The 12,277-nt window shown below is 41.0% G+C and overlaps 1 protein-coding gene across 5 annotated transcripts in view; it reads left to right on the top strand.

Annotated features, from left to right (window-relative positions):
- The window catches only part of LOC121325706 (collagen alpha-1(XVII) chain-like), a 35,301-nt gene that overhangs the window by 18,224 nt on the left and 4,800 nt on the right, over positions 1-12,277 (top strand). For 3 of the 5 annotated variants that reach the window (XM_041268581.1, XM_041268576.1, XM_041268578.1), the window contains 24 exons: positions 350-385; positions 624-659; positions 1,156-1,218; positions 1,850-1,885; positions 1,974-2,045; positions 2,370-2,396; positions 2,727-2,762; positions 2,999-3,034; positions 3,523-3,612; positions 4,057-4,092; positions 4,802-4,894; positions 5,356-5,418; positions 5,792-5,833; positions 6,269-6,331; positions 6,525-6,584; positions 6,956-6,982; positions 7,083-7,148; positions 7,408-7,494; positions 7,732-7,785; positions 8,179-8,307; positions 8,685-8,804; positions 9,186-9,269; positions 10,522-10,623; positions 11,241-11,330. In XM_041268581.1, coding sequence (XP_041124515.1) covers positions 350-385; positions 624-659; positions 1,156-1,218; positions 1,850-1,885; positions 1,974-2,045; positions 2,370-2,396; positions 2,727-2,762; positions 2,999-3,034; positions 3,523-3,612; positions 4,057-4,092; positions 4,802-4,894; positions 5,356-5,418; positions 5,792-5,833; positions 6,269-6,331; positions 6,525-6,584; positions 6,956-6,982; positions 7,083-7,148; positions 7,408-7,494; positions 7,732-7,785; positions 8,179-8,307; positions 8,685-8,804; positions 9,186-9,269; positions 10,522-10,623; positions 11,241-11,330 — 1,548 coding nt within the window. The remainder of the gene's footprint in view (positions 1-349; positions 386-623; positions 660-1,155; positions 1,219-1,849; positions 1,886-1,973; positions 2,046-2,369; positions 2,397-2,726; positions 2,763-2,998; positions 3,035-3,522; positions 3,613-4,056; positions 4,093-4,801; positions 4,895-5,355; positions 5,419-5,791; positions 5,834-6,268; positions 6,332-6,524; positions 6,585-6,955; positions 6,983-7,082; positions 7,149-7,407; positions 7,495-7,731; positions 7,786-8,178; positions 8,308-8,684; positions 8,805-9,185; positions 9,270-10,521; positions 10,624-11,240; positions 11,331-12,277) is intronic. The other 2 variants (XM_041268579.1, XM_041268580.1) reach the window with 2 other exon arrangements.

The raw sequence follows: 12,277 nt of genomic DNA, 5'->3' as shown, positions 1-12,277 counted from the left end.
TTTATTTGATTGATGTTTGATTAAGTAGTTAGAGCACATCTGTTGGGAAGCCAGCAATTGTGATTGTTAATAGGTTTCGAATGGAGAGCGAGATCTCTGCAATGAACCGTGCTGGAGTCACTCAGAGACTGGTTATATCATTACAGTGAACTCTCCAGGGCAAGGGCACAAACACAAAGGAGGGGAGGAGTGGTGCTGCTCAAATCATTTTACTGACTTGTTATAAATCAAAATAGTAAAACTAGATCCGCTACAATCTCACAAGCATACACACACACTATTCTATAGCACAATAGTCCCCTCATAGTATGCATTGAATAATGTCTTTGCCTTCTCTTATTTTCTATAGGTGATAAAGGATCAATTGGACCAGCAGGACCAAAAGGTAGGACGATATTTATTGCTGATAATTAGTATGATTATTAGAAGCTCTGTCATGCTTCTGTAATGAGCAATGTTGTGTGATACACTGTCGTTAAGGATTCTGCCCCTCAGCCTTCACCCTGTTACATCTTGTCAAGCTGAGTTACTTAAACCTTGCATCTACCCGAGGGTGATTTGGGTGATGTTTCTTGTAGTACCATTCTTTATTTAATGACAGTATTCATGTTTGCTTTACAAAGGTGATCAGGGGGAGAAAGGACCTCGTGGATCTTCAGGTGTGTAACCTTCTTAATGCCTCCTAACAGAGACAATGATGAAATTGTTGGATACTATGAAGCTTAGGTAGGGAAATAGGTGCCATAGTTACATCATAGTTATCCCTAACCTAGCAAGCACATCATAAAACATAACACACGATGCACAGTTTGATCTAGATTAGATATTATGCACACTCTGTATGAAACCCAGAGATGGAAAACTGCTATTAACCAGTCTGAATAGGCATGCATACTTGACTTTGAGTCAAAAGGACTTTACATTACAATTGAACGATGCTCTCCTTATAGTAGTGCCAGATAAGAGAAACTATGATACCTGTGTGCAGTCATTCAATGGCAAACCGCATCAGTTATCACTACCATAGTGTTTGGTACTTTCTAGAAGCAGCTTTACAAATTCCAGTGTAACCCTATGTGAATGGCATACATGTCTTTTACCTCACCTGCCATTCCTTGTGTTAAGCACTAAGCTGTGATACCTTCCGTTCTCCAGGTGACACAGGCTTGCGCGGGTTGCCAGGTCCCCATGGAGAGGCCGGAGCTAAAGGGTCTGCAGGTTAGTGGAACACAGGAGCAAAGCAGCTTGAAACTACAATTATTGCAAACTTGTAAATTGATACTTTTCAAATGCAGTTCAGTTTATTAGGAAAAAACAAAATTCTCGGTTTGAAAGTCTCTTGCTGATGTTCATTGGGACAGCTTCACTCGTGCTTAACGCAGTTTATTCGTGCTATGATTATTCATAATATATTTCTCTGTAAATACAGTAAATGGCTTCTGGTGTAAATCGCTGTGCCAATATTGTGTAAATAATGCACCCCTGAGCTGTCTCATGAGAAGTTCTGTACCATGAAAAGCATATACTAGGGGTTTTCAATCCTGGCCCTGGAGAGCCCTAGTCCTGCAGGTTTTCTAGGTGTCTTTACACCATCAATAGCTGAAGATCTGGTTCTTCATCTTGACTAATTAAGCTAATAATTGGTTCAGTTAAGTAGCTGAGAGCTTGGTAGAAATGAAAACCCGAAGACTCAGAGGCTCTCCAGGACCGGGGTTGGAGACCCCTGGCTTATTCTGTATGAGCTATCAATTAGCAAGGAGGCAGTGACACCTCTGGTTCTTGAGCCATCGGTTTTGCTTTGGGGAATGTCATCATTTCGTTGATGGTCTTTCTTGTGTTGCTCTAACAGGTCCTCCTGGTGCAGACGGACACAAAGGCCCCAGAGGTATGCTGCTGTTTTGTTTAAAATAAGCTTGACCCGATACCTGTGCACCCTTTTAAATATAATACAATTGAAATGTTTGATTTGTCAGGTGACCAAGGACCGATTGGATTGCCAGGGATCAGAGGACCATCCGGTCCCCCAGGAGATCCTGGTCTGCCAGGTACCTTTACTAGAATCAGGTGCAACCACCCCACATCCCACAGATATGTCTGGACTCAGTTTATTAGTAGACTGTTTCTCATCTGTCTCTTTATTCATGTCATGAAAAAATAAGTATTCCAAAACCTTTTCAGGGGGTTCAGATTATAAGCATGTTACCCCATGGAAAAGTTATAGTCTGTGCTATAGTAGAAACATGGCCTAGTGTAGTGAAAATAAAAGCATAGAGAAGCACTGTGAAACTGGAGCAGCAATATCAGAACTGGTAGCTGTGCTTATTAACTAAATATATAAAAATATTCTCTCTGTTTCCTTTCTTTCCCAGGGCTTAGTGGATCACAGGGACCGCCAGGTACACATTTACTGTGATGGATTATTTATTTGTATCAAACATTTGTTTAGTTGTATAACATTTTGTTTACTCTAGCTGCAATCAATACGCACTTGTCTTGTGTAACTAAAATCCTTAAACTACTGTACGTCACAACTAGATCAATAAACACAGGGCACAAACTACCGAGAGTCAAAGAAACGCCTGGCATTAATTAAACTGTCTGAAAGTTGTTTTGGAAGCTAAATGTGTTAGCTATACAGAGACAATTAATAATAAATGAGTGTATTTTTGAATCAATGGATTAAGTCAACAGGAATGCTGATTAGTGTATATACATTTTTTTTACAGGTCTTCCAGGCAATCCAGGTGTACCTGGATCCAAAGGTGTTATTATTATTGTTATTATTATTATTATTATTATTATTATTATTATTATTATTATTGTTGTTAGTACTGCAGTAGTAGTAGTAGTTTTTGGTGGTTGTTGATTTACCTTAAGTACTATGATTTATTATTCTGAAAACTGCTCTACACCTGTTTATAAAGGTAATGTTCATTGAAAAAAACCCTAAACTCAATCTAACAGAGTTGCACCACACTAAACTGATGCTGTTTTCCAGGTGAAGCAGGAGAGCCAGGCAAGATCATCAATGCAGGTGAGATACATTGATTCACAGAGATTGGAATGTGTATTGTCTCTACAATCAATAACAAAAGAAATATCTGAGGTATTAGAAATTCAAAACTATAGACGTAGTCAAAGCAATGTTACTGTACATACCACATCTCACACTAGCTGCTCTGTGGGCTTCTTTACAGTTTCTATTATCAAGTGTGCTTTACATTAACATTTTTATTAGGAACAAATGATATGGAGTTGCTCATCGTTATTAAGAATTCTGTTTTCGAGGCAGAGCAATAGGCACCTATAACACAGGGTCCTTCATTGACTGCTCCATGCTGCTGCACAAGACACCAAACAGAGAAAGCTGGCAGATACTGGAGGTCCCACAAACAAGAATACAGTACAAGCTGGCCTAAAAGATTAACAGCTGTTCCACAAACTCTGTCAGAAATTGCAGGCAACACTGATGGTGAGTGACGCTGGCAGGACTGTGATGAGTTTTTGTGTTTTGGGTTTCAGAGGGATCCAAGGCTGTGGTTGTGCCTGGCCCACCAGGACCAGCAGGACCTCCCGGCCCATCCGGCCCCATTGGACCTTCCGGACTCCCAGGTATGAGAACTGACCCAGCGCCACTCATCAAGGTTAGAGCTGAACCCCCCGGGTTAGGATCTAACAGAAGACATTGGCAGGAAGGACTGGCAGGATGTCATTCACTAGTGTCTAAAAACTCCTATTTTCCTGTGAATACACATTTTATTTCTTCTTTTTTTTGGAATGCTTTTTTGGAATTGCATTTAGAGAAAATCCATGGGAATAGAATAATAAGGTGTTTCCATTTCACGATGGATCTCCTCCTAGCGGCTGAGTCAGCATAAGAGCCGCACTGTTTAGTTGAATGGTTAGACGTTCGTGGTCGTTGAACTGTATGGTATGCAGTTCGCCTCCAGCCCTTGCCTTTCTGTTCAATTCAATGGGGTGAGATGCCAGTTAATTAGAGTTTCCAATCATAGCCAGCATGCTGAGGTTGTAACCCTGGTGTGTTTCTACCCCCAGGTCCTATTGGTCCCGCTGGAAATCCAGGACATCCAGGTTGGTGGAAAACCCTTCTGTTCATCGGCAGCTCAGTAGCTAGCACACGTGTCTTTGAAGTTACACCCCTTCCATTTATTATTATTATTATTATTATTATTATTATTATTATTATTATTATTATTATTATTATTATTATTATTATAGTCGGGGGGGGGGGGGGGGGGGGGGGGTGGGGGGGGGGGGGGGGGGGGGGGGGGGGGGGGGATTATCGTACATTTAGCAGAGGCTTTTATCCAAAGTGACTTACAGAGACTAGGGGGTGAACTCTGTTTATGATCACAACTGCTGCTGCAGAGTCACTTACAACAGGACTAATACGGGGGGGGGGTTAAGGGGGGGGGGGGGGGGGGGGGGGGGATTTCATACTTACCTTTTTGATTCTATTTAATTTAATTTAAACAAGCACAGCATTTTCTCTTTTAAACAGCAGATTAAACGTTTGCATATACCTCTAACATCCTTTTTCATCACCACACAGTGGCTCAGAGAATAACTAGATTTGCTTCTTCTTTATCATAACATGGTGGATCATTTTTTGGCACAGGACCTGGCCCTATATCCCACAGCACAGGAACAAAATCTCCACCTATTTCTAAGACACTTCTTACGTTCACACTAATGAACATGGACCAGAAGACATTGGCTGTTGGTGGAGATGAATATGAAAGGGTGTATAAGTAAATGATTATGAATATTCTCTTCCTAGGCTCAAAGGGATCCCGAGGAGACAGGGGTCTGCCAGGTGAACCAGGTATCTCCGTGGAGACTTCCAGATCAGTCAGCTCTACTAAATTTCAACGTGAGTGCTTATTTTTGCTTTCTGTATCCTAGGCCTACATGTTAGCATTACTGCTCTAGGCTGTGAGTCAGCCAACAATAGTTAGAAACAAGACTTTGAGGTTAGAGCTGAATGGAGCTGGAGGCAGAGAGAGCGAGTCCTAGTGGTTAGAGTTGAGTAACTGGGAGGCAGTGAGACCTAGAGGTGAGAACTGAGGGACTGGGAAGCAGTTATAGAAAAAATAACTCTTTTGAAAGTGGTAAGAACCCAAGCATTTAACAATAAGATTATTACAACAGAAAATACATAAGTAATATTAGAATAGGCAGCCACTAGGTGTTGCTGTATGCTATGGACAAAAAAAAGAAATTAAAGAAAGGTGAGCAACAACTTGCCTCATACACAATGAGATTAACATTCGTAACTGTAGATTGGCTGTGAAAAATGGGGAAAATGGACTGTTCCCCTTGTTGTTTCCACAGAGGAGCCTGGAAGTTTCAATGTTCAAGGACCGCCAGGCCCGCCCGGCCCACCAGGACCTCCAGGTAACCGCATTGACCTATCTATCAGGGGCTGGGGTTGGGGGTGTCACCAGCATACGTAGCACTCAGTTACAGGCAGACATTCAGAGAGTCCTAGCGTTGGATAGGTGTGGATGGGTGTGGATGCTGAACTGTCATTTCACACCCAAAGAGTCGGCCTTCCAGGGCAGGACTGAAGAACGCTGGTGGGACAGAATGGTGCATTACTGCTGTCTACAATGTGTGTCTGATTTGTTCTGTAGAGAACAGCACTAAAAAGAAATATCACTTAGTCAGTGATACTGAAGATACCGTACTGTTGACTGATTGTTAAAATCTGTCCTTCGTGCTGTAGCCTTTGAATGCCACTATTGTAATATGTTGTTTTCTATTACAGGTCATGGAGTTCCAGGTCCTCCTGGCCCCAGAGGAGATCCAGGTAAATGTATTTGCCAGAAATGCAGACATGCCCTAATACACGACTGCATGGTAAAACATGCACTGAGTCTTCAATTAAATAGAGATATTTATTCAGTGTGGTACAATACATATACTAAACACAGTGTAGCTCATTATCAAATTCTATCTCACAATGGATTTTGCAAACTCAAAATATGTAATCAAACTAGCTTTTAAACAATTTTAAAAGCATGAACAAAAACATGTATTTAAGGCTTTTTCCATCTAGTAATCTGCATTTTGAGAAGTACCAACACCTAAGAGCTTGTACTGCTACTAAAACTAAATGCCCATCTGGTCTACAACATGTCATACATAAAAGAACTATAAGTCCACACTGGATTCCCCTCCCTTACGGATCTCAGCTTTGGCCTAATGTCCTGTTTCTTATGTTTCAAATGTCCTGTTCCTTAAGGTATTGGCCAACCAGGAATGCCGGGTGCCAAAGGAGAACCAGGGAGCTTTGTGCCCAATTCAGGTGGGTTACTTTCCATTTCACCTCAACACTATTATGTTCTAAGATGGTTTTGAGGAACATCAGTCAGACAGAGAAGCCATTTGCAGGATATCAGCATGTTTGGGATGGTTTTCTGGTGTTGTTCTGTGCTGTTTAGAAGTAGGTCTCTGTATTTCTATGGACACATTGTTTTTTGTTTTTTTTTTAATGACAGGAACATTCTTTGCAGGACCTCCTGGGCCACCTGGATTTCCCGGGCCCAAAGGGTCAGAGGGTAAGCATCTGGGCACACTGTTGGCCACTGAAGTACATTGCATTTGCATATGATATGCATTGGATGTTTATTAAATCATCCCTTCAGTGAAGCACAGTGCTCTGGAGGCATCAAATAACAGGTTGCAAGGTTCCAGGACTGCCACCCTAGACAATATAGAGCACCATGCCCAACACCTATTGCATGAACTGCTAAACACTGCCACCTTTCAAGGGCTTCCTCACTAAGATAACATTAAAACAACTCCTCTTGATGGATCGGGGTGGTGGGGTTATAGTCTGCCTGTCTAGAACAAATAATAATATATATTGAGTATATACTAGTTTGTATAATATAGTGTATACATTTATACTTTTTTTTTTCTTGTGTAGGTGAACAAGGACCAAGAGGATACCCAGGTAGGCTTGCTCTCAGGTCAATACTGTTTGCACAGTTATAAATTTTGACTGGGTTCGAGTCTGGATGGTGATGCTCATTGTTTCTGTGTTTGTCTCCAAGGTGAGCCAGGCCAGCCAGGTCTGCCAGGAAGTCCCGGTGGTGTTACTGGTGATTCTGGAAGAGGCGGTGAGTAAAAGATTTGCTCCAGAGAACACATTAGGCACACAGAGACCTGGAGGTCCATTTTATAACTGGACTGAGGCTCAACCAGACAGATTTTTATCTGGGAGATTCTTGTACGTGTATGCAAGTTTGTGCTGTACTTGAATTCTGTCACTTGAGAAAGGAACTGCTGTCAGCATGATTACCTGTTCACAGTGAGCACCAGTCATTAATCAGGATTCATCATCCCATTGCTAATGTTGTAAACGTTTTCTCATTTCAGAACCAGGTCCACCTGGATCACCAGGGCTACCAGGTCCACAAGGCCCACCAGGCCAAGACGGTCGAGAAGGTGCTAAGGGAGACAGAGGTAAAAGGCTCTTGAGGAGCTCTATTGTAGTTCATTTGCACTCTCAGTAGATTCATGTGAGGGATAATCTTCATCAGGATATAGGAGGCAAAGATCCAGAGTCCAAGCGATCCAATGCTCTTAAAATCATTTGCCTATGTTAACTAAAGAATATGAAGTGGGAGGAGATAAGTTCAACTACTCACGTTAAGCCAATCCATACCTGTTTTTTTAATGACTCTTTCTATCCTTTCCCAGGGGATGCTGGAGTCCCAGGTGCTCCTGGAATTCCAGGGGCAGCGGTATCAAGAGGTATTGTCTCACACCATATACTGTATTTCTCAAAGAAGTGCTGACAAGAGTAGGTAGCTACTGTGACATACTGTTGATTAAGCTGAGGCAAAGGCTATGATATCATAAGTAGTGCTGAAGCTACAGCAATAAGGGGCAAGTCCCCTGTTGTTACTCACCTCTAGTGTCTATCATCTGGTTATGCCAGCTGCCAGTGTCATCCCGCTCAAGTAGTTTATAGTCTTGTAAGATATTCCCAAACACCCAATGACTCCTCTTGCTAGTTGGATTTAATGTTTCTCCGTCAATATACAATATGATATTCCTGTCAATAGGGGATAGTTGGCATGTCTCTTAGAGCACTGGTAGGAATGTGGTTCTCCACTCACCCGCTCTGTCTCCCTGTCTCTCCAGGTGGTAACTCACGTGTTTATCAAGGCCCCCCTGGCCCTCCAGGGCCCCCCGGAGCCCCGGGTACTCCTGGATCTGGATCTCCAGACTCACTACCTGACATTCGCCAGTACATTGCTGATTATCTTCAGAGTAAGTGGCTTGTGATAACAAAATTGAAGTGTATGTAACTCTATAGAGAAATGACTTGAAACTGCTTGTGAGGATAAGGACTACGCCAATGGCACAGATGAGTAGAGTATGATTTCCATGTGACTTGTATGTAGCAGTTCTTTTAGATGTGGTATCAGCAACCCTCATTTCTTGATTACAGTTCTTTCTTAGATAGAAAACCAAACCTTGGAATCACCCAGTAATCTACAGTTGGAAAGATTGATTAAAAATCTATAAGCCTTTTCTGCAATTACAGCACATATTAATTTCATCATGCAGAATTCCTTTGCCAAGCATTAAAATAATGGACAGTTAGCTGATTGTTACAGCATTGAATTATATTGTGCGCTTCACAGGTGATTCTGTCAGAAACTACATGATTGGACCCCAAGGACCACCCGGGCCACCAGGACCACCTGCAGGTGGCAGTGTGCCGGTAGATGATCTGGCGAGCCGTGTCATCAGCTACCTGCAACGTGAGTGACATGGGACTGGCAACCTGAATCCATCTAGCCTTCCTGATAGCAGGGGGGGTGGGGGGGGAATTCTAGGAGTTAAAGCAAAGGACCTTGGATGAAATCTGCATTGACTTTCTATGTGACACTGCCCTGAGTGGCCGAGTCACTGGATTTTCATGTACTTCAGTCCCATTCCAGCTGTTTGTCCCTTGGTAGAAACATCTCTAGGATTCCAGAGACTCAAATATTGTCAAGGCATAAGCACTGCTTGTCTACTCTATTTAAAAAGTTAATTGTGGATTACATACTGGAACTTATTGCACCGTTCTGGTTAACTTGCATTGCCTATTGACGGGCATATATTACAGTGCCTAAGACGTTACCTTCCTTCTTTTGCAGGTACTGGCATGAGCGTTGGTCTTCCTGGCCCTCCTGGTCCGCCTGGAACACCATCAGTTGATGCTATTATAGCCCTGTTGCAGAGTGAGTTGCTGGATAGACCATAGTCCCCTGCATATTTTGTTTTACGTTTGCTATTGTCCTTACCGAACTGGAAGGTGTTTAAGTTTTCTTAAAACTGCCTTGACAAATATTCTTCAAATAATAATAATAATAATAATAATAATAATAATAATAATAATAATAATAATAATAACACTGTGTAACAAAACTTTTTTTTTTTTTTTGTTCCTGGGTAGTAAGTGTTATTTCCTAATTGCTTATGCCTCAAAAGTATAGAAAATGGCTATTATTCCCCACAAACTTTGCTTTTGTGACCAGGACAGTGATATTTCAAAATATCACTATTTCCAATGGGCAAATGGGCAAATGTGTGTCTTTTCGTTCACATAAAGTCAGAAAAAAACAACATATGAATCCAAATTAACATGTATTTATACTAAAGTAATACAAAGATGACTACAAAAGATTTAGAAGTGAGTAGTTTTTCTGTAAATACAGTATAATTGTAAATCTCGAAAAACTACTCACTTCTAAATCTTTTGTAGTCATTTTTGTATTACTTTAGTATAAATACATGTTAATTTGGATTCATATGTTGTTTTTTTCTGACTTTATGTGAACGAAAAGACACACATTTGCCCATTTTCCCATTGGAAATAGTGATATTTTGAAATATCACTGTCCTGGTCACAAAAGCAAAGTTTGTGGGGAATAATAGCCATTTTCTATACTTAAGAGGCATAAGCAATTAGGAAATAACACTTACTACCCAGAAACAAAAAATTGTGTTACATAGTGTAATAATAATAATAATAATAATAATAATAATAATAATAATAATAATAATAATAATAATAATTCCACCAATTTTATAAGCAAGAATTATTCCTACAGGTCGAAATATATTTACTACACTTTGGAACACTCTGTCTTCAAATAGACAACATCATTTATGTTTTTTAATCTGAAATTGAAAGGTTTGATGTTAAATATATACACACAGTACATCTTTCTCTTCGGTATGGGAGAGTCCCCTGTCCACATGTTCTTGTTTGTCTGTATGTTTCTCTGTTGACCCTCTATAGGTGAGTCCTCAAAGCTGCTGCTGAACTCTATCTGGTCCTTGTTCAGCTTCAACTCTCTGGTGACCATGGCATCCCTGCTCACAGCGCGCAGGGCTCTCCATTTCAAATACAAACATACTCATTACAATAGGATTAAGGCGTGTGTTTGAACCTATTAGATATATTTCTATTTACCTTGAATTGTTCAGGACAGGAAGTGAGGCAGTATCTTGTGGGGCCTTCAGGATCGAGTGGGCTTGGTTCTGTCAACCAGCAGGAGTTGGCCACTCGTATCATCAACATCATGAACAGTGAGTACAGGACACTGGCTTCATACCTTCCGGCCAGCGCTTCTCGTCACTGAGGGCTGGTACCTCCTCATGCGTGGTTCACATCTGCCAGTGGTGTGAGAGGCTGGCATTTAGGATGAATGGTTCTAGGGTTCACTAGGGGACTTGAATACAGTAGTAATCTACAGAATCCTCGATAGTATTTACGCTACGGAGCCAAAGTGAATTCAGTTTTTTTTTCTGAATTGGTTTTAAAAGTGAATTCAGTTTTTTTTTCTGAATTGGTTTTAAATGCATATGGCTGTTCATTTTAAAACCCTTTAAACATTTAGGACTGTACTCATAAAAGTTGGTGTTTGTTTTGGCAATTTGCTAAATCTTTATGAACTTTATGAACTTTTTTAGAATCTGCAAAGGGCTCATAATTAATTGTGTTGCATATTACTAAAAATACTAAAAAGTAATATTTCTTGAGAGTCATCAGCAATTGCCTTATAATCAGAAAATTGCCATTGCATATTACTAACCTTTATGGCCCTAAATGATTCATTTTCAGAAGGATGGCTTTGTGTGGGGTCGTTTTATGTTATTTTTTTTTGCAATGGACAGTAACAGTTTTGAATGGATCTGTTTTCCAGCTAGGGGTCTGCAAATTGGTTTGCCAGGGCCCCCAGGACCTCCAGGACCCCCGGGGTCTACCTATGGGGACATATCGGCACTGCTGCAAAGTAAGAATGAAAGGACCTTCAGGGGTTACGCAGCCTTGTGAATTACAGACCAGGGTGGTGGAGCCTGTTCCAGCTCTGTTCCAAAACAGTTACATCTCTTGAGCTTTTCTGAATAGAACAGGTTGCAATGGACTGAAAAAAAACCTTTACACATCATGTCTATATAAGGGAGCTAAACCAACCCTGAAGTCATGCAGCCATGCCACCCAGGTTTGTGGTTGTATAAACCTTGATAGGCTAATCAGGGCCACAGTCATATTCTGAAATAATATTCGATTTTGTGTTACGGATTTTCGAAATCTTTTTTCTTGTACCCTTGCTCAATGCTTCTGCCTTGCACTCCCCATTGCAGCATCTCTGCCTTGTATTCCCGTTGCACCATCTCTGTCTTGGTCTTGGCCATGTCTCTGGCCACTTCTTGTGTCAGTTTCTTTCCCAGATGATCTATAGGTATCTACTATTAGATGTGCCCAATCCATACTGGTAATCTGCTGTACAGGTTTTGTCCCCTATCCTTTTCCATACCTTTTTATTCCATCATCTGCTGCAAATCTTAATAAGTACCTCCTATCGAGCCCATTGTAGTTGCTTATTGTTGATCTTTGTTATAGCCAAGCTTTTGATGTCTTGCAAATTGTAATAGTGGTGCGCATACGATCTTTCCTAGTATATTCTGTAAAAAATACATATTTGTTGGTTAAAATCACTAAGTAAAATCTCATTATAAAAGTGATGTAAGGCACAAATGTTTTTTTTTTGCACATCTCTATTACAAAGGCAGTAGCACAGTTCCCTTTCAAAACTGTGATCTCTTCTTCCCCACAACCATGCTCTCGGATTGCTTGTGCATCTTGTTGGTTTTGGTGGCTTCACATCCTTCTTGTTGAGTCCTGAATCCCTGACATCCCTATCAAAGCATACTGTGCAAAGCACTTTCTCATCTTACA

The sequence above is a fragment of the Polyodon spathula genome, chromosome 13, assembly GCF_017654505.1.
Source record: "Polyodon spathula isolate WHYD16114869_AA chromosome 13, ASM1765450v1, whole genome shotgun sequence".
Lineage (NCBI taxonomy): Eukaryota > Metazoa > Chordata > Actinopteri > Acipenseriformes > Polyodontidae > Polyodon > Polyodon spathula.
This window is presented reverse-complemented; position numbering and strand designations above follow the sequence as displayed.